Raw genomic sequence first — 26,484 nt, 5'->3', positions numbered from 1 at the left:
GTGTTGGTATTCCATAACTGAGGTTTTTTAGCGCACGAGAAGGGATGAAAGACAGTGGCGAGACGAGGACACAGCACATTTGTATATCCCATTGTATCTTCGCATTTCTAATGTACGAGGGCGAGTCAAATGAATGTGAACCTACCCACCCTGTGCAATTATGGTTCTGTCCATTACCTGCAAGGCATGCGCGTAGCACACAGGCATCTCTCATTTACAAAAGTGACACGCAGGTGTGAAGATAAATGTTCTTTACTGCTCTCATACACTGGGTTGAACATGGTTGCGTGATGTAATGGACGCTCCAGAGGTTGAGCAGCGTGGTGCCGTGAGGTTTTTGACAGCTGAAGGTATTTCGTAAAAAGAAATTAGTCGCCGTATGGCTGCCGTGTACGTTGAACATCGCATTTCAATGGCCACTGTGAAGCGTTGGAGCAAACGGTTCAAGGAGGATGTGAAAGTTGAAAAGACGACCTAAGATGGGACTAAAGCCATGGTGAAATCGTCCTTAACAAAATTGAAAAAGTTGATGAGGTGATGAGATAAGAACAGAGGATAAGCATCGATAAACTGGTAGAGCGTCTGAACATTAGTCATGCTTCGGTTCACGCTATAATTCACGAACATCTCTGTCATCGGCTTTTGTGTGTGCAATGGTTGCCGAAGATATTGAACCACTGCCAGAAGACGGAGAACTTCGGCGCTGCCTTGACTGATCTGATCCGGTATCACAATGAGGGTGGCGACTTCTTGTCTGCAATTGTGATCGGGGACGAACCATGGTGCCACCACTACAAGCCTGAAACACGACAGCAAAGCTTACAGTGGTAATATTCGAATTCACCACGCCCAAAGAAAGCAAAGGACATCATTTCCGCCGGAAAGGTGTTGTTGACTTTTTGTTTCGATCGTCAGGGACAATTACGGATAGAATTTGCTAAGTCTTGAGAGACTATCAATTGTTTCATACACTGTGAAACGCCGGAACGGCTGCGTGTTGGAATCAAGAAAAAACGATGTGGAAAATTGACAAATGGGGTCATCGTGTTCCACGACAATGCCCGTCCCCACATCGCTGATGTATTTGATACAAAACTGGCAACGTTCAAGTGGGAAATGCTGCAACATCCGCTACATGGCCCAGACCTGTCGCCTTGCGACATCCACCATTTTGGGGCAACCGAAGAAAAAATAACAGCTCAAGGAAACTACATTCGTGTCGGACGATGACGTGAAAGAGTCAATTGCAGACATTTTGGAGCAGCAATCCAAGGAATTTTATGAGACCGGAATCACGCAACTCCTTAGTCAATGGGACACATGTCTAAATGCTCATGGAGACTACTTTTAAATAAATTACCCTGTTTGTCATATATTCGCATTAGCTCACTTTCATTTGACTTGCCCTCGTATATCTTGCAGAACTCCTGCTTTTTATATGTGCTCTCTGTTGCGACTATAATTTCGGCGCAATTACTCACGATACACGACCGGTGACAGCTGCTCCTGCGTAATACATTGGAACAAATGCCAGCGACATTGATATTTTGCACTGGCCGTTGCATACGTAAATGAATGTAAACACGGTTCTTGAATGACAAAGTTTCATTAACATATTTGTCCTCAAATTGATCATTTCATGGCCTTTACATTTTTCATATCAGCGGCATGCACTGCTTTGCTGTTTTTGAACTGATATAGTTCTAACGTTCGTGTGATATTTTCTTTACTTATTAAATAGACAAAAAACATGGAAGCATTGATATCAGTTATTTTGGACACAATTTTTGGCACGTACGAGTAAATTCTTTTATGAAGAATGATATATTTTACATGTTTTTACAGTGCATAGCGTTCAAGAATTAGTTTGCAGCATATTTGGCAATGGCAATGCCATTATCATTCATGTATTTGATCCCTCGACAAATTGTTTAAGAGGAATCTTTAGCTCGGGCTCCACTCCGCCGCGGCCTATTCAAATACATGTAAAACGCAGAAACGCTTTTCTGAGATAACCTCTGGATCGATTTTAATGACATTTGTTGCATTTGAGAAAGTTAAATTTTAGTGTCTGTTGGAAGCAGAATTTCGTTTAAGGGCCTGGATATTGTTTAAAATATTTCGAAAAATTTGAAAGTTCGAAAAAAATAGGAGCACGACATTTACAAACTAACAGCTCTGCATCAAGAACAGATATCGCGGTTCTCTCAACGGCATCTATTATAACAGTCAAAGAGGACAAATTTGATATGTCAATTTCTATCTTATGTGAATTGGTTACGTTGTGTACAAAGGTTCTGCAAAAGCCGTGTTTTCACAATACTAAATTTTTTAATTCATGTGTGTAACATATCAATTTTGTCCGCTGTAGATGTGCTATTAGATGAAATTCACAGAATTGTTATATCATTTTTCATTGTTGAGTAAGAGCTTTAAACTTGATAGTTTCGTTTTCTGAAAATGTGCGATTTTGGCCAATTTTTAATAAAAAATTCGCAACCTAAATGAAAAATTTGAAACCAGCAGTCACTAGAACCCCCCGCTCCCCCCCCCCCAAGTTTTTCATTTAAATGCAACAAACTTCGTCAAATTTGGTGCAGTGGTTGCCATAAAAACGAATTCCCCTTCTACATGTATTTAGATAGGAGCACCCGAGCTAAAGCTTCGTCTTAAGCAGGATGCCAAGCTGCAGCGTAAGCACCCCCCGAACGAAATTTCTGGCTATGCCACTGAGACAGAGGTACTGTCAATGGCTAGAACCTACAACAAAACTAAAAAAAAAAAATCTGTTTTTGTGCTTATGACAATTCAACAGCAAACAAAAACGAGAACAGTGTCAGCCACTGTAAAAACTGAAATGTTGTTTACCAATTGTTATGTAGTATGAAAAAATCCAACACCCATATGCCTGTCCCAACTAGGTCAAGTTGGGAGTCGGGAAATTCACTGGAAAGACCAGACGCTTGGCAACCCTGGCCACTTTAGGAGAGTGCTACATATTGGCCGCATTCTTTTTTTTTTTCTGCGAGCGTCTCGCGACACAAATGTAGCTGTGGCCCCAGATTTACAAAGACGAAACTTTGCTGGGAGGCTGCCCTATGTCGACAGTAGAAAATGAAGCTGTGTGGCCCCAACACTGTGGTCTGGGATGTCACATACCTCGTAAAAGCACTGGTACAGCTCATTCACCGAGACGCCGCTGTCCGCTGTGAGCCAGTCTGTGCGGTGCAAGATGGTGGTCAGTTCCTCCTCACTGGTTGAGCAAATCAACAACACACTCACTGAATGGGCTGAAGCTGCGCTGCTGGTGCAGTTCTCGCAAAGCCTCCGTGCGACCCCGGTAGGTGCTGGTTGAAAACATGGCTGCAACAAACATGGCCCAGTCATCGCCATTTAGATTCAGATTCAGATTTATTGGTTCCAAAAAAAGAAGTGATTACAACATGACAAATATACAGACGAGGGTCCCAAAGTGAAAGAACTGTAGTGGGACCCTCGGTTAATAATAACAACATTAATGGTGATATCAACAGTCAGCAAATTAGCGTTACTATAAACAACATCTACAGATCAAATACATCATTAAACATGTCATTTACAATCAAACACGAAAAAGCACGTTATAAAAGAAGGTCGGACAAAAGCATGGATGAAATCCAAGAAATGACGTGAGATAAAAGTCAAAGGTACACCGCCAGATCGTAGTTAAGTTATCGCAGGAAACGATGCTTAAGGTGATTTTTAATAATTGCAAGAGAAGTACAGGATTTTATGGTTGATGGTAATTCATTCCAAAGAGAAATTGTAGCGAAGGAAGATGTTTTTTTGCCGTAATTGGTATGAACCACGGGTAACAAAATATTGTTGTTAGCTGCAAATCTGGTCATATTTTTATTCTGCAAAAGGTCAGTTGTAATGAACGGAAACCTAAGGTTATTATGAAGAAACTTGTGGAGTAAGACGAGTATGTTAAACTAGAACAAATTATTGATAGGCAAGATATTATATTAAGAAGAAGAAGTTTATTTACCACATAAGTACACTGATATATACAAAGCGGTAGGGATGGCAGGATAAAAGCTGCATAACGGCAGCTTGACTAGTCCCACCTCCCCATGAACAACAGGCAGCAACATGGCAAGATATTCGTAGTGCATTCTTGTGGCAAGGTCAATATATACATATTCACAGACGCATATATATACACACATCTATACACATACACATATACACATATATATATACATATATATATATATATATACATACATACATACACACATGCACACACGCATACATGTATGCATGAAAACCAGAAATGACAACTTAGAAATAGCAAAGAAATACTTTTCAACCGACAAACCAAAAAGTTAATTATTCACAGAAATTTTTGCAGTAATGTGCTCTTGGATATATGGCGTATGTTTACATCATTTAGACTATATTTGTTAAGTGTAGAGGGAAGACAGTAGGAGAGTGCTTGAAGGCCATAGTTAGTCCGAGGGCGCGGGACTTCCCAGTGTTCCGTATATCGATTTAGGCGAAAAGAAGGATTCCGCTGCAAGTTCGCGATGTTTATGATATGATTAGTACCCTTAACCATGTCACGTTTAAAAGAACACATAAGTTGATACTCATAAAGGCGGTCTACACGTAAAATCTTGAACTTCCGGAATATGTCACGCGTATGTCCATTGTAAGGTAAGTCTGAAATAGCACGTAAGGCATTCTTTTGAACTGAAACTAAATTACCTAATGATTTCTTAGTACTATTTGACCAGACCAGGTTACAATAGCGCAGGTGAGAAGCAAATAGTGCGTTATATACCATAAGTTTCTGTGGTATTGGTAGTAGCCTCTGGCATCTGCGCAACATACCTAACGCTTTACTAAGTTTATTTCGTAAGTAATCGGTGTGGTGGTCCCATAGCATCAATTCATGGAAGATAACACCCAATGTTTTTGCTGTAGCGGAAAGTTCTATTTTTGTGTCATTGAGTGTGAGGCATTGGGTTAGATCACAAGGCGTTGCCCGAAGTAACAGATGCCCGAAGTAACAAAGAGACATTGGATTGCAAGGAGCTAGAAGTGATAATGCGTATTGACTGATTTTGAATATGTTGAATTCATGATAAGTGACAAGCGTAAGCGTTGCCCCATGAAACAATGCCGTAATTAATGTGACTATGAATGAATGCATAATACAATGCTAGCAGAGCCTCACGAGAAAAAAAAGGGCGAGCTTTGATTAATGCACATATACCAAACGGAGGTCTTGTGCTTGAGATGTAGAAAGTGAGAGCGAAATGTAAGGTTAGGGTCAAGATGTATGCCAAGAAAGGTGACATCGGTGCTAACGGGAATTGAATGAATTCCAAGCTTTACTTCAGGAATAGAAGTTAAGCTCCTTTGAGCACTTTTGAATAACATAAATTTAGTTTTCAGAGGATTAAGAACTAAGTAATTGTTGCTACACCATTTTGTAATGTTACTTAATGCAATATTTAACTTAGAAGTAAGAGTAGCAACAGATTTGTCAGATGAAGATATGCTTGTGTCATCTGTGTATAAAATACAATGAACGTAGTTGGTGGAGTTAAGAGAATCCGCAAGATCATTACTATATAGAAGGAAAAGCAAAGGGTCCAGAATTGATTCCTGTGGTACACCTTGGTTAATACATTTTGTTACTGAGAAAGTATTTGCTGCATGCGCTGTGTGTGGCCGGTAAAGGAAGTAATTTTTTAAGAATGTTAGCGCAGGAGCAGTTATACCATAAAAGTCAAGTTTATTAAACAGTACTTGATGGTTAACCGTGTCATAAGCTTTATTGAAGTCTAAAAATACAGATCCGACTAAGTTTCCCGAATCAATACATTTTTTATGTAGTCACTTAGAGATAGAACAGCTAGATTCGTGGAACTTCCAGGGCGGAAACCAAATTGATCGTTCTTTAGCAATTTAAACATTGTTAAGTAGTTATTAAGACGTTTAACAAATAATTTCTGAATGAGTTTACTAAGGCAGGAAATAATTGCAATTGGTCAGTAATTATTAACTGTGTGTTTGTCGCCTTTTTTAAAAACAGGAATAATCTTGGCAATTTTTAAAAATGAAGGGAATGCACCATCTTTAAACGTAAGGTTGATAATATTACAGAGCGTGTTGCAAACTAAATGCCAGTTTTAAATGCCTGACACAAATATTGTCTAAGCCAGGCCCTGTATTTTTAAGGTTAGCAATCGTGGAGCACACTTCATCTGGTGTAGCTGGCAACAAGAAGAATGATTGTGTCGTACGGCTCAAAGTATTATGCAACTGCGCATGTAGGTTATTAGTGTAAATGGAAGAAAAGTAGTCCGAAAAAGCAGTAGCAATTTCGGTGGGCTCAGAAAGAGTGACACCATTATAATTTATTTTGGTTATAGAGGCATCAACAGATGACTGGTTAAGAAGAGAGTTCAATAACTGCCATTGCATTTTGGGGTTAGCTAGCCCAGTATTAAAGTGCTGACGTTTAGTTTTCTTCTACATGTTTTCCTTCTTTCTTAAACTTTCTAGAAGACCGTCCGTCATCCATGGGTTGTGCGGATATTTATACTTTTTCCCACATTTTACAGTGCGCGTGTTAGTTGAAACGGCCAATAATGTGCAGAATTTGTTTAGTGCTGCTTCGGAATCAGACAGAATTAATTGGAGACCAACCAGTTTCACTGATGGCTTCAATAAGGGTATCTGCATGAAATATGGAAGTAAAGTAGCTATTATCGCTCTAATGTATTTCATTGTTAAATGTAAGAAAAACAGGAAAATGATCGGTTATGTCAGTATCAATAACCCCGGAGCAAGGCGATGGTGATATGTTAGATAACACGTGATCAATGAGCGTACTGCTCCCACGAGAGGCTACTCTAGTTCAATTCAATTCAGTCTTTAGTTTTCTCTTGGACAAAGAAGGAGACAGGACTAAAAGCTTGTAGGCTTTACAGAGGTCCAGCCCCCTTTATCAACTTGGCAGTACAGTACACAGGCTGATTTTCAATTTTCCAAATAAACACTGAAACAAAATAACAAAACACTTTGTAAAAAGCAGCGCTATGCATTGCAGCACAAACATACGTATTAGAAAAACAAATAACTGGTCATGGGGAAACAAAAAAAAATAATAACAGGCATAGGTTTAAACTGAGTGCAATATTACAATATCTTGCTCAGAAAAAATCGCTTAATAACATCACTTGAATGCTGAAAGGGGTTAAACAATTCTTTGTTTAATTTATTTAATAATGCTGGAAGAGTATAAGAAAGAGACTGCTCGGTATAATATGCCCTAGGCGTCGGCACTAACCAAATTTCTTTATGCCTAGTCTGCAGGATATGCGGGTTTTTCTCAAGCTTTTATTCTGCAAAAGGTCAACTGCAATGAATGGAAATGTAAGGTTATTATGAAGCAACTTGTGGAGTAAGACGAGTATGTCAAACTGGAACAAATGATTAGACATCCCATCTGCTCCGGTGCCTGTCACATCAGGGGTCCCACAGGGCTCAGTAATAGGTCCGCAGTTATTTTTACTTTTTATCAATGACATTACAGATAACACTGATTGTAAAGTCAAACTGTTTTCAGACGACTGCATAATATACAGCGAAATACGTAATCACCAAGATCAAGTTCTGCTCAATAATGCACTAGCAAAAATAACCGAATGGTGTGATAACTGGCAAATGACCATTAATACAAACAAAATGGTTTGCATTACAGTAACGAGAAAAAAGCACCCATCATTTTTCCACAACACACTTAACGGCAGCCCCGTAACTAGAGTTCAACAGCATAAGTATCTTGGTTTAACAGTAATGTCCGACCTTAACTGGACAGCACATATTAACAACATTACTTCTTGTGCATTACGAAAACTCTGCTTTGTCAAAAGGTGCCTGCGGTTGGCACCAACTAATGTCAAACTTTTAACTTACATTAAATTTGTGAGACCTGTCCTTGAGTATGCTAATGTCGTATGGTTCCCGTACACTAAAACAAACATATCTAAACTGGAAAGGATCCAGAGAAAGGCAATTAGGTTTATCCACCGAAAATACCGGCGCAGTGATTCCCCTACTCTTCTTCTAACACAGTCAGGGCTTGCAACTTTGGCTGTGCGAGCAAAACGAGCTCGTCTAAAATTTCTGCATCAAATATTACACAGCGGACTAAAAATAAATGCCTCTGCATACGTTACCTTTTCTAAATCCCGCGTACTTCGTCATAATCATGCCTATACACTAAACGAGTTCCTTTGTAATAACGATACATTTCAGTCTTCCTTTTTCCCCCATGTTGTTCGCGAGTGGAATAACCTAGATGCATCTGTAACTAACACAGTATCGCAGTCTGATTTTGTTAAGTTATTAGAAGATGCAATAATTAGTTAGAAAAGAATAGTTCTTATGCATATATAATCGTCAGAACTTCCATTTTATGAACTATAGCTAAACATTTACCCCCTTTGTTTCTTTCTTTGTTTTCATAACACTAATAATCCTTACGTACATGTAACCTGAAGTGTACTATTTCTGTGAGTTTCTCTTGTTATTCATATTATTAGTGTTGTAAAATTGTGCACTGAACCTGTTTGATGTATTTCCATTTACATGTTCTCATGTTGTTACCATTCGGTATATAAAACATGAATTGTATGTATATTCATATGCCCACCTGCTATGGTCTCGATATGAGACTGGCAGTATTGTAAATAAATAAATAAATCAATAAATAAATAAAAATAGGCAAGATATTATATGTGCGAAGTAACAAAGAAACATTGGATTGCATGGAGCTAGAAGTGATAATGCGTATTGACTGATTTTGGATATGTTGAATTGATGATAAGTGACAAGCGTATGTGTTGCCCCATGAAACAATGCCTTAATTAATGTTACCAAACTACAGTTGGACAGTCAATGAGTGATTCAAAACCAAATCCATATTAAGTCATTAATTTCACAGCATCTGCTGTGTACAACTGCATTCTTGCCAATTTGCTGCTGTAAGTAAATATGCTACAAGCAGCAAGTAAATCTGCTGCTGCTGCGGCTGGCGCCGGCAGCAGCAGCCTACCTCATATCCACTGCAGGAAGAAGGCCTCTCCCTGCGATCTCCAACTACCCCAGTCCTGCTAATTCAGCTCAAGCGCTTAACTACCTAGAAGAGGCCAATGCCCAATGTGGGCAATGCCTCCAAAGCAGCTGTTTAGGCATTACAGTGATGCATCGTGCCCTGTGAGAGCATGCAGTTTGTTTACCACTAGCACAATTACCTAAGTTTGTGTCAATTCTCAAACATACAAGTTGAATATTGAAAACTCAAATATTATGTATATTCGAACATTTTTTTTAATATTAGGTATTTTCAGTGAAAGACACATGGCTGATGCATGATGATGCATGTTTGCATCAATGCATTGATGCAAACATGTTGCGTTTGTATGGGAAGAGGAGCAAGAAGCGGCATTCAATGATTTACGGCAGCAACTACGAACTCCGCATGTGGTCGCTCACTTTGATGAGGATGCATCAACAGCGATCCATACAGATACAAGCAACATAGGCCTTGACGCTGCTCTCATTCAGTGGCAAGACGGTGCCAAGAGAGCAGTTGCCTATGCGAGCAGAACATTGTCACGTGCCGAGTCCAACTACACAACCACAGAGAAGGAATGCCTGACTGTCGTATGGGCAGTCGCGAAGTTTTGCCCGTACTTATACGGCCGCGCTTTCCAAGTCGCAAACCACCACCACTTCCTTTGTTGGTTGATCAACATGAAAGATCTTTCTGGATATTTGGCACGCTGGAGTTGACAGCTTCAAGAATATGACATGACAATAGTCTACAAGTCGGGAAGGCAGCACTTACATGCAGACTGCCTCTCGATATCACCGATTGCACCGCCGAGCGCCAACGAGGATGAATGCACAGGTTTTTAAGGAGGTGTTGATGCGGCAGCCATCTCTCGACAACAGGAAAAAGACTGGGAGCCCAACTCACTCATAAAGTTCTTGAAAGGGTGAGCTACGAATATATCGAGAATATTTTCAAGGAGTCTACCTTCATTCTGTTTGCGTAATGGAATTTTCTACTGGAAGACCTTCTCTTCAACAGGGAAGACCTATCTCCTAGTACTCGAAAATCTCCGCCACAAAATCTTGCAAGCCTGCTATGATGAAGCCACCTTGGGCCACTTCGGTTACACGCGAACATTGGCACGAATCAAAGAAAGATACTACTGGCCAATGCTTGTAGCAGAGATGAAACATTACATTAGAACTTGCCGTGAGCACCAGTGACGCAAAGTACCACCGACTAAACCCCCTGGGCTACTGCAGCCCGCTGCAGTACCAGAAAAGCCATTTACTCAAATTGGAATAGACCTTCTTGGCCCTTTTCCAATATCTGACAGTGGCAACAGATGGGGTCCTAGTCGCGATGGACTATCTCACCCGAAATGCGAAAACCAAGGCGATTCCAAGTGGCACTGCAGCTTAAGCGGTACAGTTCTTTATCGACAACATTGTCATGAGACATGGTGCTCCAGCAGTTGTCATACCTGACAAAGGAACCGCATTCACAGCTGAGCTTTTGCGCGTTGTGCTTACACTGAATGGCACAGTGCATAGTGCACCCACAAATGAATGGGCTTGCAGAATGCCTCAACAAGACTATCGCAGACATGCTTAGCATGTATGTCGATGTGGAGCACAAGAATTGGGACAAAATATTGCTGTACATCACATTCGCGTATAATACGGCACGCCAGAAAACAACCAAAATGACACCGTTTGGTTTGATCCATAGTCGAGAAGTCACTATGATGCGTGATGCTATGCTGCCTCATGACTACAATGATTCACACGAAGATGCCACAGAATTCACTGAGCGTGCCGAGGAAGCACGACAGGTTGCGAGCGTCACAATAACTACACAGCAAGAATGTGACGCCCGACAATACAATCTCCACCACCAATTAGTCGCTTATACACCCGGGGAAAGGGTCTGCGTTTGGTATCCGGCACGAAGCCGAGGCCTCTCTAAGACACTTCTATGCCGATACTTCAGACCATAGAAGGTTCTGCACCATATTAGCGACGTGAATTACAAGGTCGTGGGAGACGATTCACGTTGCTACAAACACCGTCAACAGGTGCCTGAGGTAGTCCACGTGGTGCACGTGAAGCCGTATCTTCCTGAATGATGTGGACACCGACAAGCTGTTCATCGAGTATAACGGCTACCATTTCATGGGCATCGGGACGATGTGCGCTTTAGAGGGAGGGCAATGCCGCATCACTATACTTGTGCCACTTACACCCTGGCAATGACACAGACGACGACAGGACCGCTCAAGAGTACAAGCATGATAAAGAAAAGACAAAGATGTTCTTTTGTGCTGGCCTGCATTCTGCAGGTCCTTTTCGAGTACAATGCAATACTGCTGCTACTTGCCGCAATAAAGCCCCTGTGCTTTGTGACCTGCAACAATATTTTATGGTATTGTTTGGGATGAGTCAGGTATTTTCTAAGCCAGTATGTAAAAGCGAATTCCTTTTTGTTTGTAATACCACCTGCTGAACTTTCACACGTTTCGTCTCTACACGCAGTATTCTTATAAGGTCTAAATACCAAAATGACACATACTTGTAATTTACTTTGTTCAGCTGATGCCATCCGATGGAGCTTCATAAGGGAACTACTGCTGCTTACCTGGTGCCACAACGTTGGATTGAAGCTCAAAAAGCACAGAACGAGCATTTATACAAAGCGAAACAAACATTTCCTGTGACGCGTTTGAGGTGACACACGCATTTGATACACACTATGACCGGGGTTGTTGGAGAAGTATGGGAGAGGCCTTTGCTCTGCAGTGGGCGTAACCAGGCTGATGATGATGATGACGCATTTGATGTAGCTAATTATGAGGCATAGCATTCCTGATTCGATAGCGAATGCGACTGGGGTGGCTAGACACGCCAGTAAGCAGGTGGATGTGTCCCCGTGCATATGCAGCTTGTGGTTTTTTCAGATGAGCGAGGTGAACCGCACTTCCCTACTTTTCTTCCCTACTCGTTTTAAGTGCTGTTCAAGCTTATTGAACATGTTGAGTGTACCTAGCCATTTTCACGGTCGCCTGCTTACTTGCTTACATGCAGTTTAGAACCACAATGTCATAACAATTTGGAAATAGTGTCACACATTGCTACCTACAGAGATCAGCAGAATCCGTCTATCCCGGATAATTCAAGTGAGTTTTTAGACATGTAGGGTCCTCTGAGCTGGTCCTCTGCGCCATAAGGTGGCCTTGCCGCCTACAGGGTTATCTGACTGAGCTATCTTAGCTGCTCGGTTGCTATAGCCAGAAATTCAAATACTCTGGCTTTCTTTCTTTTTTGAGTGTCCTATTAGAAATGTTCCATTTGTAGCTATGTGTCTGAGGCGGGGCCATGGAGCTGAGGTAGAACATCGGGCTTCTAACCTGAAGGTCACAGGCTCGAATCCACCTCTCCAGGCTTGGAGTGGTGCCTCACACCGAGATGCTGAGAGCCAGTGGGGCTGTACTAGTCCAGGTGAAACCAAATTAGGAAGGCCCACCAACCCTCAATAAAAGACACTCCCCCACGAGAACAGGAGTTGACCTTCCTGGTGCAATATTCGGCCACTACCTCCCAAATGACTCGTCAACCAATGGCCCTCAGTCCCCCGCAGCTGTGGAACAGCTGACCAAGGCAGTGGCATCAGACCTACAACGCAGCAGAGGGTGCTAAGAATCTCTGGACCCGGACAGGCTACCAATGGAAGCTGAACCCGGCAACGATCAACACACAAACCCTCTCGAGTGAAGCTAGCTTAGCAGGACTCTTTGAGGAACTATCAGTCATTGCATGGGATATTATTGGTCTTAGTGAGGTTAGAAGAACTGGTGAGGCTTACACAGTGCTGACTAATGGCCACGTCCTCTGCTACAGAGGACTCCCAGATAAGAAGCAGTATGGGGTAGGATTCCTAATCCACAAGGACATCGCAGGCAACATTGACAAATTCTACAGCATTAATGAGAGTGTAGCAGTGGTCATATTAAAGTTAAATAGGAGGTGATGAATAAAGGTAGTAAAAGCCTAAGCTCCAACCTCCAGTCACGATGATGAAGAAATAGAACAGTTTTATCAAGATCTTGAATTAGCGATGAGAAAAGTGCAAAATAAATATACTGTAGTCATGGGCAACTTCAATGGAGAAGTGGGGGAAAAGCAGGCTAGTGAACAAGCAATTGGCAACGATGGCATCAATTCTAGGAACACTGCAGGAGAGATTTTGGTAGAATCCGGGAAAGGAATAAGGTCCGAATAATGAATACCTTCTCCAGGAAATGTAGCAACAGGAAGTGGACCTGGAAAAGCCCTTGCGGAGAAACAAGAAATGAAATAGATTTCATACGTTCTGGCGATCCAAGCACAGTGCAGGATGTATAAGTGTTAGGGTAAAGTGCAGTGATCATAGGTTAGTGAGGTCTAGAATTTACCTCAGTATGAAGAGAGAAAGAGTAAAATTAGTCAAGAAGAAACAGGCCACCCAAGATGCAGTAAGGGTGAAAATATACCAATTCAGGATGGTGCTTGTAAACAAATATGGAGCCTTAGAACAGAGAGATGAAGAAGACATAGAGGTAATGAATGAAACCATAACTACACTGGCTTCAGGAGCAGCAATTGAAATGGGAGGTAAGGCACCAAGGCAACCAGTAGCTAAACTCTCCCTAGTAACAAAGGACCTAATAAAGAAACGACAAAGAGGGAAAGTGTCCAACTTAAGAGATAAGATAGCATTTGCAGAACTGTCAAAACTGGTCAACAAGGAGAAAATAAGGGATGTTCAAAATTATATCGTGAAAAAGACTGAAGAAGCCGTAAGAAATGGACGCAGCCTGAAATCAGTAAGGAAACTAGGTATCAGACAAACCAAGATGTATGCACTGAAAGATAAGCAGGGTAATATGATCAGCAATTTCGAAGATATAGTAAAAGCAGCAGAATTATTCTATACTGACCTGTGCAGGAACCAGAGCCGCCATGCTACCTCCATTTTAAGTAGCAACAGAGGCTCCTTCTATAACTAGCGATGATGTTAGAAGGGCCTTGCAAGACAAGAACCGGGGAAAAACAGTAGGAGAAGATGAAATAATAGTCAATTTAATGAAAGATGAAGGAGATATCATGTTTGAAAATTTTGTGGCCCTTTATATGAAATGTCTCAGGATTTCAAGGGTTCCAGAGAATTGGAAGAATCACAACATTATACTAATCTACAAAAAGGGAGATGTTAAAGAATTGAAAAATTATAGGGCCATTAGCTCACTTTCAGTATTATATAAAATATTCACCAAGATAATTTCCAATAGAATAAGAACAACACTTGACTTCAGTCAATAAAGAGAACAGGCAGGTTTCAGGAAGGGATATTCTACCATGAATCACATCCATGTCATCAATCAGGTAATCTAGCAATCCGCAGAGTACAATCAGCCTCTCCATATGGCTATCATGGATTACGAAAAGGCATTTGATTCAGAAGAGATACCAGCAGTCATTGAGGCATTACATAATCAATGAGTACAGAACGCTTATGTAAATATCTTAGAAAATATCTACAGAGATTCCACAGCTACCTTAATTCTCCACAAAAAAAGTAGGAAGATACCTATAAAAAAAAAGAGGTCAGACAAGAAGACACAATTTCTCCAATGCTATTCACTGTGATCAGCAACAGCAACACTGGAGACAAGTTACAGCAAATTATTGAGGACCTTAACAGCGAAAGTGTAAGAATGGGGTTGAAGATTGGCGTGCAGAAAACAAAGATAATATCCAACAGCCTGGCAAGAGAACAAGAGCTCAAGATCGCCAGTCAGCCTCTAAAATCTGTGAAGGAGTATGTTTACCTAGGTCAATTACTCACACGGGACCCTGATCACGAGGAGTAAATTTATAGAAGAATAAAAACTGGTTGGAGTGCATACAGCAGGCACTGCCAGATCCTGACTGAAAGCTTACGACTATCGCTGAAAAGAAAGGTGTACAATCACTGCATTCTACCGGTGCTAACATATGGGGCAGAAACTTGCAGGTTGACAAAGAAGCTCAAGAACAAGTTAAGGACTGTGCAAAGAGCGATGAAACGGAAAATGTGAGGTGTAACATTAATAGACAGGAAGAGAGCAGTGTGGATCAGAGAGCAAACGAGTATAGCCAATATTCTAACTGACATTAGGAGAAAAAAATGGAGCTGGGCAGGCCATGTAATGGGTAGGATGAATAACCGGTGGACCATTAGGTTTACAAAATGGGTGCGAAGAGAAGGGAAGCGCAGTTGAGTATGGCAGAAAATTAGGTGGGGTGATGAAATTAGGAAATTTGCAGGCGCATCTGGAATTGGTTGGGTAATTGTATATCGCAGGGAGGGGCCTTCGTCCTGCAGTGGACATAAGACAGGATTATGATATTATGATGATGATGAAGAAACATTTCCTGATTTGCAAGATATCATGCGTCTTATAAAATTGTACGTGGCACAGATTCTATGGAGGCTTGTTAAGATCATTCACAATCATTTTTACTAAATAATAAGACAATTCCACACAAAAACTATGCGCAGTTGAGCAGCAAAAGCAAAAAAAAAAAGCAAAACAAACCATAATAAGAATGTGCGCAGCTTGCACTAGTGGTGTAAGGCTTGAGTCAACAGCGGAGCTTGTGATTACCTAGCTTTTATGTGGCTTGCCCAAGTTGTTTGTACGTTTTGCGAGGTTATGGTAGGCTTGGCTAAGTTGTTTCTAGGTTTTGAGAGGTTATGCCAGGTTTTGTAAAGTTGTTTTCTCGGCGGGCTTGATGCTGGAAGTTTTGGAGCAGTCGCAGGCCGGGATCGCTTTCTCGGCGACGTCCAGCATTCAGGCACCGACTCTCGCACTCCCTGGACTGAAACTCGGGATCCTGAACTTGGCGTCGCCTCTTCTCAGCTGCAGCTTTGGCACGGTGTTCTGGATCAGCTCGGCGGCAACGCATCGCTTCTCGCTTGGCAGTACGGCGCTCTTCCTGGTAAGCCGCTTCTTTTTCGGGTGTCTGGACTTTCTTCGGTCTTCCCATGGCAGCAGCATGTACGCACGGAGTAGAGGAGGCGAGAGGTATGTCGCCTTGCCGGCTGTTCCGAGCTTTTACTCGCCTGTGACATCACGACTCCGCCCCTACGGCTTGGGGTGCGAGGAGGTTATGTGGCTCGGTGCTCTCCTATATGGTTGCTAGGCAACGCGAGGCGGCGCACAGCTGGGCTGAGTTTTCTGATAACGCTCCATGCCGGAAGTAAAATCTTAAACAGCCCCGTTGTCAATAATGCCGCACCGATCAGCGCAGCTGGTGTAATGCATGCCAGCTAGCATTCAAAATGTGCATGGCTAAAACCAAAAGTGTGGTTCAGGTGTTCATTCCATCCGCTTGGTGTGCTACAGTCAATTCGGCTGCTGCGCTCTATGGGAATGTCTGCTCTTGTTGGCGCTGAGCTGTGCTCCTGCAGAAGATAGTGCCAACCTTTCCTTCCTCTCAACAAACCACTTCTCTCTTGCTCTTGTTGAATGTCTTTCTCTATGGTCACTCCCTATGCCATTAGGCGACATTGGGCCTCGCCGACTAAAGTTGCGAATTGATGCGGATCTATTCGCAGCAACCGTACAACCCTCGGAAAGCCAACAAACCACCTCGCAAATGAAAGCTAGTGCATGGGATGGCAACAAAGTTGTTCACAGCTGCGACTCGCTTTGGATTTTACACGACAGATGCGTAAGTGTCGTGGCTGTTGCATGCGTTTGTACAGACGGTGGATGAAGGAAGAGCGAGTGTCATGCAAGCCTACCGTGACCCTGCAGATTTCAGAATCTTTGACAGGTGTCAAATCACGCTGAACAACGAAACGGTGTGGACGGCGCTTGCTTTTGCTGTCGGCACAGTCTATACATGGAGCGGTGACCATATCACATGATGCGTTGACTTTTCGTCTCTTGCACAGATTCACCTTACGATAATCGTAAAGGGAGCTTGTGTTAAGTAGCCGCTTCATTTTGTTGACTAAAATGCAATGTCTCAACTGTTTTGTTTTTTTAATTATACAGTGGCTGTGATAATGTCTCTATACTTCAATAATGGGCATGCATTGTTGGTGCAGGCTTACATCTCAAATGAATCTGCACGGCTCGATGCCGGCACCCATTGTAATGATTTTGCTACGAATGAAAACAGACGACATCGTCAAATCAGTACCAACACAGTCGCCTCAAGAACAGTAAATATGAATTTGCTAATGGGAAAGCGTACACTAGTCAATGAAGTCACTAAACACATGGGTGAGTAAAAGCGTGAGTTTATGTTACGCCACCAATAAAATTCCACTGCACATGTTGATAAAGTGTCCCTCCTGCTGCACTTTTCGCAATCTGAAATTTTCTTGGAAACAAACCAATGCTAAAATCTTGCCAACTTTTGAGTTTTTTTCTTGAATTTTATGAAAGAAAGAAACCATGAAATATATTTAAAGCAGCACCAGCAGAGGTGTGTGGGTGCAGGTGGCAAGGCCGGGTTTAGTCCTTTGTGGTGTGGGCTTTACACTTCTATGCCACGATGGATAACAATAAGGAATGCCAATGAGTACAAAATGCACAAGCAACAAAGCACTCTGATTGGTAAGTCTGCTCAGATAGCACCAAGGTATAATGACTTCACAAACATGATGCAAATTTTTCAGCGAAAATTGAACAATACCATATGCAGCAGCTAGGAGCAATTCTCACCTAAGCTTCCTTTTTTCAAACATTTTCCAAGTAACCACAATATCGAAGAAGTCAGGCGAAACAAAAAAAGCTGCTAAAGAAGCACTTACCTGTGCACACTCCGATAAAACACTCGTAAGTTTACCCCATTACAAATGAGGTGATGCAAAAACCTCATACTTAAAAAAATCAACAGTTCTGCATGAAGCGACAGTTGAACACGCGTGAAGCCAGGCATAAAATAGATCCAAAAACATGAGCTGCTGTAAGGGTTGGCGTCTGGCACCACGTGTTGAAAGAAATTTCAACCAACCATCTCACCCTGCCTCGTCGAAATGAGGCGTGACTTTGCCTGCTATTGTTGGCGTCCCGCTCCACGTGCAGAAAGAGCTTTCTCTGACCCGACCTTCTTCCACCAGGCGTCGTCGAAATGAAGCATGACTTTCTAATTCACCATGGCCATTTCGAGTGTCTGCCTGTCTGCCAGAAGCCCCGCAGCGTACAGGCCTCGTTTGTGTGTGTATGTGTGTGTGGGTGTGTGAGTTTAGAGGGACCCTTTTCTCGAGTTGGACCTAGAGGAGAACTTCCACGATCCCGCAACGCGCAGAAGAGGCGGACAGGCGTCTACAATTCCAGGAGGCAGGACGACCTCTTCCTTTCAGCAGGCTCGGTATAACCAAAGGAGGAGGGGCCCTCTTTCTGTGCCGGTCACGTGACGTTGCCGGAAGCAAGATCCCCCCCACGATTGTAGAGAGCCTATTTAAGGGGCTCCGAAATGTACTTTTGAACACTTCATGCTCTTCTCATTTTCTTTCATCTACCTTTGAATAAACCGTGCAAGTTTAGCACTAGAAACCGTCTCGCCCTTGCTTGGTCGCCATGGTCTACCGGATGCCTGCAGCCCGCCGACAACGCCACGCTACCCAATAAGTGACGTTGGTCGAGCTTCGATAGGCAGGCGCTGCTACAACTCTGCAGCAGTATGATACGCTACCCTGGAGTACGCAACACTGCCTAACAGCAGGTGTGACGATTTGACAGGACACATAAAAGCAACAGAACCAGTCCTTGCATGCCACAGATGCTTTAGCCCACAACTCGATGCACTCGTGCAGCCTAGCAAGAGCAGCACGGTAAAAAAGTGACAAATAGCAGAGGGAGCAAATGGCCATACGAACCCGAGCGAAATGCTTTTAAGCTGCATGCTGGACTTCGGACAAACCGAACCTAGCTATGGTTAGGCCGTGATAAACTTGATCGCTTACCCATGTAAACACTAATGTGACAAAAGTAACAGTGATAACAAGTATGCGGCGATCCACTGCTACCATTGCTCCCACTCGTGAGGCCTCGCAGAAAATGATTAGCGGCGTGTCGCTGGCAAGATTTTGCAGGTATGTGAGCACCCCACTGTGCATCCATTGCTCTTTGGCATGCCACTACATGCATGCGATGGGCGTTGCTTAGTATTTCTCTACAAAAACGTCCATCAAGCATGACGCAGAAAATTAGGCGGATGGCTGCTGCCTTTCCTGAGTGAACTTGGCAAGGCCGGCCACCACCAGTGGTAGTGTGTACGTTGGCGTGCACTACATATATAGCCTTCGTATTGATTTTGGAGGTCCTTTTCTTGGTCACTACAGTTAAACCTCAATATAATGAAGTCGTTAAAATCAGCACTTCGCTTTGTTACATCGAAATTTGATTGTGTTGAAATTCAATCTATTGTGCAGATAAGTACAGTCACCGATAGAATTTTCTTACACAGAAGGGTTTGCAAAATTTTCTAATTATTGGGCAACCGGAAAAAGCAAACTTGAATGAGAAAAATATTCTGTTGAAGTGCGAGTTGGCAACAAAATATATGGTTTCATGCCGTATCGACGATATCTTCACATCGGCGGCAAAAAGCGAAACCAGCCATGCTTTCGCGTCCAATCTAGTCCCGTGACTGGCAGTGTCACCCGCAGGGGGACGACGCTATTGTGAAAAGCGCTGGCAATGGCAAGTGAATGCTTCGTCTGCCTCTCGCTTGAACGCATCTCCAAAACTTGAGATTACGCAACCTCCAGTACGAAACATGCAAGAAGACAGCGCACATGATGCCATGCCTTCTCATCTCACCCAGTCTTTGCACATGCAGCAGGCTACTTCTAAAAAAAAGGGTGCATGGGCTGCGTATGTGGTCAGCCATGCTGACAGCCATGGCTGCACTAAGAAAGGAGACGCGCACTAACCCACCTTCACTCTCGCGTGAGCTTGATCGCATTACCGCAAGCTCGCTCCCCTTTCCCACTGCTCAAGCAGGGAGATGGCACTCATGAAGCTACCATCTTTCTCAGCTCACCATAGCACTCGCACCTAAAGCATATACAGTGCGTGGGGCACAATATGATCTTATTGTACTTGGACTTTATACCAAACAATGCTGCTGCCACACTTCGGTGGTCGCTATCAGTCGTGCGGCCTGCTATCGGAGAGATGCGTTTGCCAGCAACCGCATGTAATTCAACTATTCGACTGCCTGTGTCCACAGAAGTTTCCATTTGTGTCGGTATTCCTGTGTGATGATGATGATGAATATAACGTTTTGTGGCGCAAGGGCCAAGTATGACCAAAGAGCGCCAGGCCAAGGGTAACAATTTCAAAGTACAGCAATAAATTACGAGCAGTGAATATGACAGGGCTGTAAAGGGGCCCAAAATATGGTCACTGTAAAGTGCCTAAAAGCTACATGAAATAAAACTATGGCAATAACTATGAAGCGTGCCAAGGACACAAAAGATGCATTGGGAAAGAATTATTATGGACTAGAATTGGTCACAGGCTAAAAATTCTAAAAAGCACTACTGCTGTAACAGAGCCCTTGAAGTGCAAGGACCTGAAGGCGTGTGCTATCCAAGGACAACTATCAAAGCTGCATCCTCTGGAGAGAGGATGCACTTGAACGAAACTATTGGGCTACTAACATTCAAGACCACATCGATGAAGAAACCTAGGACAGCTTTGGCGGTAAAAAGGCTTTCTTTACCAAGGAACATAGCGAGATGGAGAGGGAGACAATAGCGGTATGCAAAAGGAAAATGTTTCCTTCTTTCTCTTTTGGCTTCCAAACACTACACAAGGACGTTGAGGATGATGAGCCTCTCACCACATCTACCACAGGTTGGTGGCTCATTACCAGTCAACAGAAAATTGTGAGTACCATATGTGTGTCCTATTCTGAGTCGACAGAATAGCACGTCAGTTCTTTGTGATTTTGTAATGGAGGGCCAGAAACCTGACTTTGGCTTAATCAAGTGGAGCTTATTATTTGTTTCATTGTCTCACAAGCGCTGCCACAGGCGTTGCAATTTCGTTCGCAAAAATGGCTTGAGATCTATGGTAGGAATAGCAGCGGTAGGATTAATAGCTTGCAATGTAATTGATGTGGCCATTTGGTTTGCCATAACATTACCCTCAATGCATCTACGGCCTGGAACCCAGCATATTGTCACCATGTCTACGCAATGGATAAATACAGTGGGACCCCGATTATACGACTTTCTCGGGACCGCGAAAAAGCGTCGTAAAATGCGGGCGTCATGAAGTCCAAACATAAATTATGCCTATAAGAATACTACTTATATTGCGCAACGGATTTACGAGAAACTTCAATGTAAACTACTAACATACTTTGCAGGGCTTGGAAACCCAAAGTACCCATAAAAGTAAATGCGATAAGAATTAATGCTGCAGTACAGGTACCAATCATGCTTTATTCAAACGAACCTTTACGGCACTCCACTGCCCACTGCAGTGATTCCCACCAGCCAGCGCGAACTTTAAAAAAAGTCGGTAAGTTTCTTTTGGACCTTGCTTGATTTGTGAACCAAGAGCTTTCGCTCGAGTTGTGCAACGTCCAAAAGGAGGTCCTCTGCGGCATCGCATGAACAGATGAAGTTCCGGATGCCGTCTATGTGCTGTAGCCCCTCGGTGGCCGTGGTAGGCACAAGCACAGCATCTGTAGCGTCGTCGTTGTCTTCGTGCGATGTCGCAGGGGTGTCGGCGCTAGGCAAAGCCTCCTCGATGGCGTCATCCAGCGACACCTCGCCGCAGATCACAACGTTGTCGTCGGCCTCCACATATTTGGCGAAGGTCGAGGTGAGGTTTAAACCCTCGAAAGCATCGTCGGCGAAGCCTGCATTGGCCTCTAGCGGCATCGAGGTTGTTGCATCCCCAGCAGAGGAGGCAGTCTCTCGCTTAAAAGCCAAAGTGTTTGAACAAGTTAGTGATTGTGCTTCGCGACAGTGCATTTCACAAACTGGCAATAAAATGCACGGCGTCGAGCACGTTGATCTTTTTTTCTCATAGCCGCCAGCTGACGCTGCACTAACCGCTTCCGGTGCCCTTGCTTGACGCACTTAATGATGCACGAATCCAGCGGCTGCAGCCAGCTTGTGCAGTTGGGCAGGAAAAAAACAACCTTTATGTTCCTCAGGCTGGACGTATTGGGTGGGTGGCACGGTGCGTTCTCCACGAAAAGCATTATTTTCCTCGCCTTAGCACCCATTTTGTTATCCAGCTGCTGCAAAAAATTGCTGAAGAGCAAAGATGTAATCCACGCTTTTTTGTTGAAGTTGTATCTGCACGGCAGCGTCTTCAAGTTCTTAAAGCACCGTGGCTTTGCAAACTTTCCAACAACGAGCATGGGCAGCCTCTCGGAACCATCCTCGTTAGCACAGAATGGTGCCGTCACACGCTCATGACAGCTGTAACCCTTAAACGCAAGGGTTTGCTCGGGCTGCATATGGTAAAAAATACTGCTCTCATCGGCGTTGAAAACGTCGCAGGGCTTGTATGCAGCAATCATCTCCGACAGCGACTCCATCCCAAGATGTCTACCAAGTTGACATTTCCAAATTCCCTGAGTTTTCCAGGTTTTCCCTGAGTGCCTTTGCCAAATTCCCTGAGTGATGCAGAACTATGTTTTATGTCAAGACGGGCTGGAACCATATCACCCGATGCTGTCACTCTTTAGTAAGCATGTGGAAAATTGTTTTTAAAAGAAGAGACTTAATCCAATTTGAATAGTAAGGAGCAGTGTCTATGTTATTCAAAAAAAAGATTAGAAGGGAGGGGTTAGTAAAATGCACAGCAAATAAAATGTCTTCAAAAGAAATTGCAAATCGAGTCAGACATTCTCAAATACAAATAAAAAGGAGATGCATACAGATGCAAATATTTTCTAATATGAGCAATTTATACCAGCTGATAGCAAGCTCAGTGGTATGAGGCCCGAATTTTGTCACAATTGAGAGTCTCTCTCAACAGCTCGTAAGTCAACCTCAACTGTCCTGACATACTCTCAGCCCGCGCACGACGCCTCAGTGTTGTGTTTCACTGCTTAAAGAGTTTATTTTGGTTTGTATGAGGGACGCCTACATCTCGGCGTCAGCCAAGAGTGTTCTTTGAGCTGAGGCTCCTTCAACGAAGCGCTCGCATACTTCATTCCCTGTTCATTCCTCAATGCGTCGGTACTTTCTGTTCTCGTGCTCCTTTTGTCACGCGTTCGTACTACGGACCATTTGAAGGATATCTTGGTCAGTTTACAGTCAATGTCCAGTTTTTCGGACCCCCTAGGGGCCGCGATAACTTCCGAAAAATCAGGCAGTCCGAAAAAATAAATGCATGTCTTTTATTGCTCTTAAGGGCTCAAATCGACACAGGCACGTCTGAAGAAGCTCTGAATGCCTGTCAGTACACTTATTAGGCATAGCGGTGCTCCTACTGTGAGAGGAGAGGGCGTGTGCACTCGTGTAAAATTAAGGAATACATACTGTGTCCCGTGACAATTGTCCCTTCCTACGCTTGTTAAGCGTCACCGCAATACTTTTGCTAATGCTTCACCGCGTTACACAACTGTATTGCGGCGAAACTAGCTTTCAGGAACCAGCATTATGGAACGCGCTGTGATTTCCGAGCTTCGAAGCCAAAATTATTGCTGACAGCGGAGAAATGAAGAAACACGGCACCGAACGGCAAGAAGCTTAATAGGGAACGTCGAAGCAGCTAGGCGTAGCGTTGCCGCAGTGATGGCTATGGCTGCCAGCGGATCTGCGTGGCGGCGAGGTAATCAAAATGGCAGCGGTGGTGGCTTTGATAAATGCCGTTTCGGACCTGCGGTCATGCAGAACGTCCGGAAAATCGGACGGCAAAGAGTTCTTGCGTCCGAAATTTCAGACGTTGTGATACATTGAATATATGGGGTACGTAGTGGTGCCGCGAAGCTGTCCAAATTATCGGGAATCCGGAAAGTCGGTCGTTGACTCTACACTGGCAACTCCTCCAGCCGACGACAGGGCGTCAAAGACGATTCGTTACGATTCCTGTCTGTTACTCGAGCCAGTATTACCGCGACTTTCGACCCTTTCAATAAAATTACAGCTAATTTTCCCTGATAGAGGCACAAATTCCCTGAGTTTTCCCTGAGTTTTTCCAGACTACTAAATATCCCTGAGAATTCCCGGTTTTCCCGGTGTTCCCGGTTGGTGACACCCTGAATCCACTCGTTCACCGTCGAAATGTCCACGGAAGTGCTTTCTTCGCAGGAGCGGCTGTACACAATCCTGTTTCGTTTTTTTAAAGCGATCTAGCTGTTCGATGCCTGAAAGTGGTCGATGCCCAGACCCAATGCCACAAGGTCAGCCTTTTCTTTTAGAATGGCGCCGTCAATGTTGATCGCAGAGCTCCGTGCTTGATGCAGCCACTTGACAAGAACTTTTTCTAACTTCTCAAGCTGTCCTTCTTTTGCTGCTTTCGGCTTGAGCCCGAACTTGTCGGCATTCTGCAATATCATTGCTTTGTATGCCAGGATTGTCTTAAGCGAAGATTCGGGTATCTCAAGGTCCCGGGCAATGCTGGCTTTCGTGGCTCCATGCCGCTTTTCTGCTTCCTCGATAATATTCAGCTTATCGCCGAGCGACAAAACTGTCCGCTTTCGGGACATTGTGCGTCATGTTGCTCCACACAACTCAAAACCTCTGCTGAACGCTGGTCGCTAGGATTACGACGAAGAACACGTGCAAAAAACCTAGGCCTCTCCGCACTACCTTGTCGGCGATTTGCTGCTGGGAAACTGCTGGAAAACGCAAAGAGAGGCGACGCCGCCGAGAAGAGAAGGAGAAAGTGATTGTGGAGAAGAAAAGGTGCCATTTCAACACAGCGAGCGTCGCGGGCGGCTGCTGGTGGGGGAAAGAGAAACGAATGATGAGACGAGGCAGGGAAGAAAGCTGTGCCATAGCAAACCGGTCGAGCGGAGAGATGGAGCGAGGAAAGAGACCAGCAGCACTTTTCTTTCGTCTGCCGTTCCGTCCTACATTTCACGAGGGTTGTCGTATAACATGGGTCAGGCGTAAAACCCAGGTTGTCGCAAAACCGGGGGACGTATAACCGGGGTTCCACTGTATTGCACAACTAAGAGTAGAGCTCAATGAAAACAGGATTTTTGTGTTTCCTTTTAAGGACATTAGTGCTTTTACAATACTTAATGAGTAAATGAGTATTATTGTGTTCTCTAGTTTTACTTTCTTAATGTGTTTAACCGCAGACAGTACTGCACAGGCTTCTGCAATAAAGATATTTGTATGGGGGTTCAATGCACCTGATTCAGAGAAAGAGGGACCAACAGCCGCAGCTGTAAGACACACCAGCATGCGACCTTGATGCATCGGTGTAGAATTCATCAGTGTTCATCAGATGCATCGGTGTAGAACGGTACTTCAATTGGAGTTCATGGAAATGCATTCGAATTTCGAGCTCTGGTGCATATTTTGTAACTCTCACAAAAGATATATCACCATTCTATCATCTACCACTCCCAAGGCGATAGCTGCTTGGCTGGAGGCATTAGATGATGTTCGAGAAGTGGGACGTCCATTTTTTCGCTCAGCTCACTCACACGCAGTGAGAAAGGCTGTCTCACAGAGGGTCGATTGTGAAAACATATAGCATACGAGATATCATTAACTATAGTATAACAAGAGTGTTCACGGTTGCAGTAAACATTTAGAAAGTATGTGAAGCTAGTGTGTGTTCTTTGCAGATTAAGTGACCACTCATTTGATTCTATGAATGGCTTTCAATAGTACTTGTTCTGAAGGTGCCAGTGGCCAGGCAGATACCTAAATGGTGTACAGGATCTAGCGTCAGTAACGCACTTGGCGTGGCAGAGTGATATGCCGCGGCCCCATAATCTAGTTGTGATCGGATGAGGCTCCTGTAAAGGTTTACTAAACACTTTCAGTCACTGCCCCATGTTGTGTGTGATAAAATGTTTAGTAGGTTCATTGTTTTCAAGCATTTTGCCTTAAGATATTTTATGTGTGGTATGAAAGTCAGTTTCTCATCGAGTGTTACGCCTAAGAACTTGTGTTTTTGTGCACAGGTATTTCTTCTCCATACAGTTCTAAACTAGGATCTGGAACCATGCCTTTGTTTTTTGTGAAAAGAACACATGAACTTTTGTGGGGGTTAACTTTAAACTCATTTTTGTCTGCCCGCTTAGATATCTTGTTCAAGCCGTGCTGTACTTGTCTCTTGCACACTGCAAGGTTACAGGATTTCAACCCTATTTGTATGTTGTCTG

The 26,484-nt window shown here is 43.5% G+C and overlaps 1 protein-coding gene and 1 long non-coding RNA gene across 4 annotated transcripts in view; one reads left to right on the top strand and one right to left on the bottom strand.

Annotated features, from left to right (window-relative positions):
* Window positions 1–26,484, bottom strand: part of LOC142576640 (general transcription factor 3C polypeptide 3-like) — a 255,854-nt gene that overhangs the window by 45,855 nt on the left and 183,515 nt on the right. For all 3 annotated transcript variants that reach the window (XM_075686857.1, XM_075686856.1, XM_075686854.1), the window contains exons 14-15: window positions 3,283–3,363; window positions 3,160–3,218 (exon numbers count right to left, since the gene is read on the bottom strand). In XM_075686857.1, coding sequence (XP_075542972.1) covers window positions 3,160–3,218; window positions 3,283–3,363 — 140 coding nt within the window. The remainder of the gene's footprint in view (window positions 1–3,159; window positions 3,219–3,282; window positions 3,364–26,484) is intronic.
* The window catches only part of LOC142576641 (uncharacterized), a 149,529-nt gene that overhangs the window by 4,915 nt on the left and 118,130 nt on the right, over window positions 1–26,484 (top strand). The gene's annotated exons all lie outside the window — the stretch shown is intronic.

The sequence above is a fragment of the Dermacentor variabilis genome, chromosome 3, assembly GCF_050947875.1.
Source record: "Dermacentor variabilis isolate Ectoservices chromosome 3, ASM5094787v1, whole genome shotgun sequence".
Lineage (NCBI taxonomy): Eukaryota > Metazoa > Arthropoda > Arachnida > Ixodida > Ixodidae > Dermacentor > Dermacentor variabilis.
The sequence above is the reverse complement of the archived record's forward strand: the minus strand, read 5'-3'. Positions and strand labels throughout refer to the sequence as shown.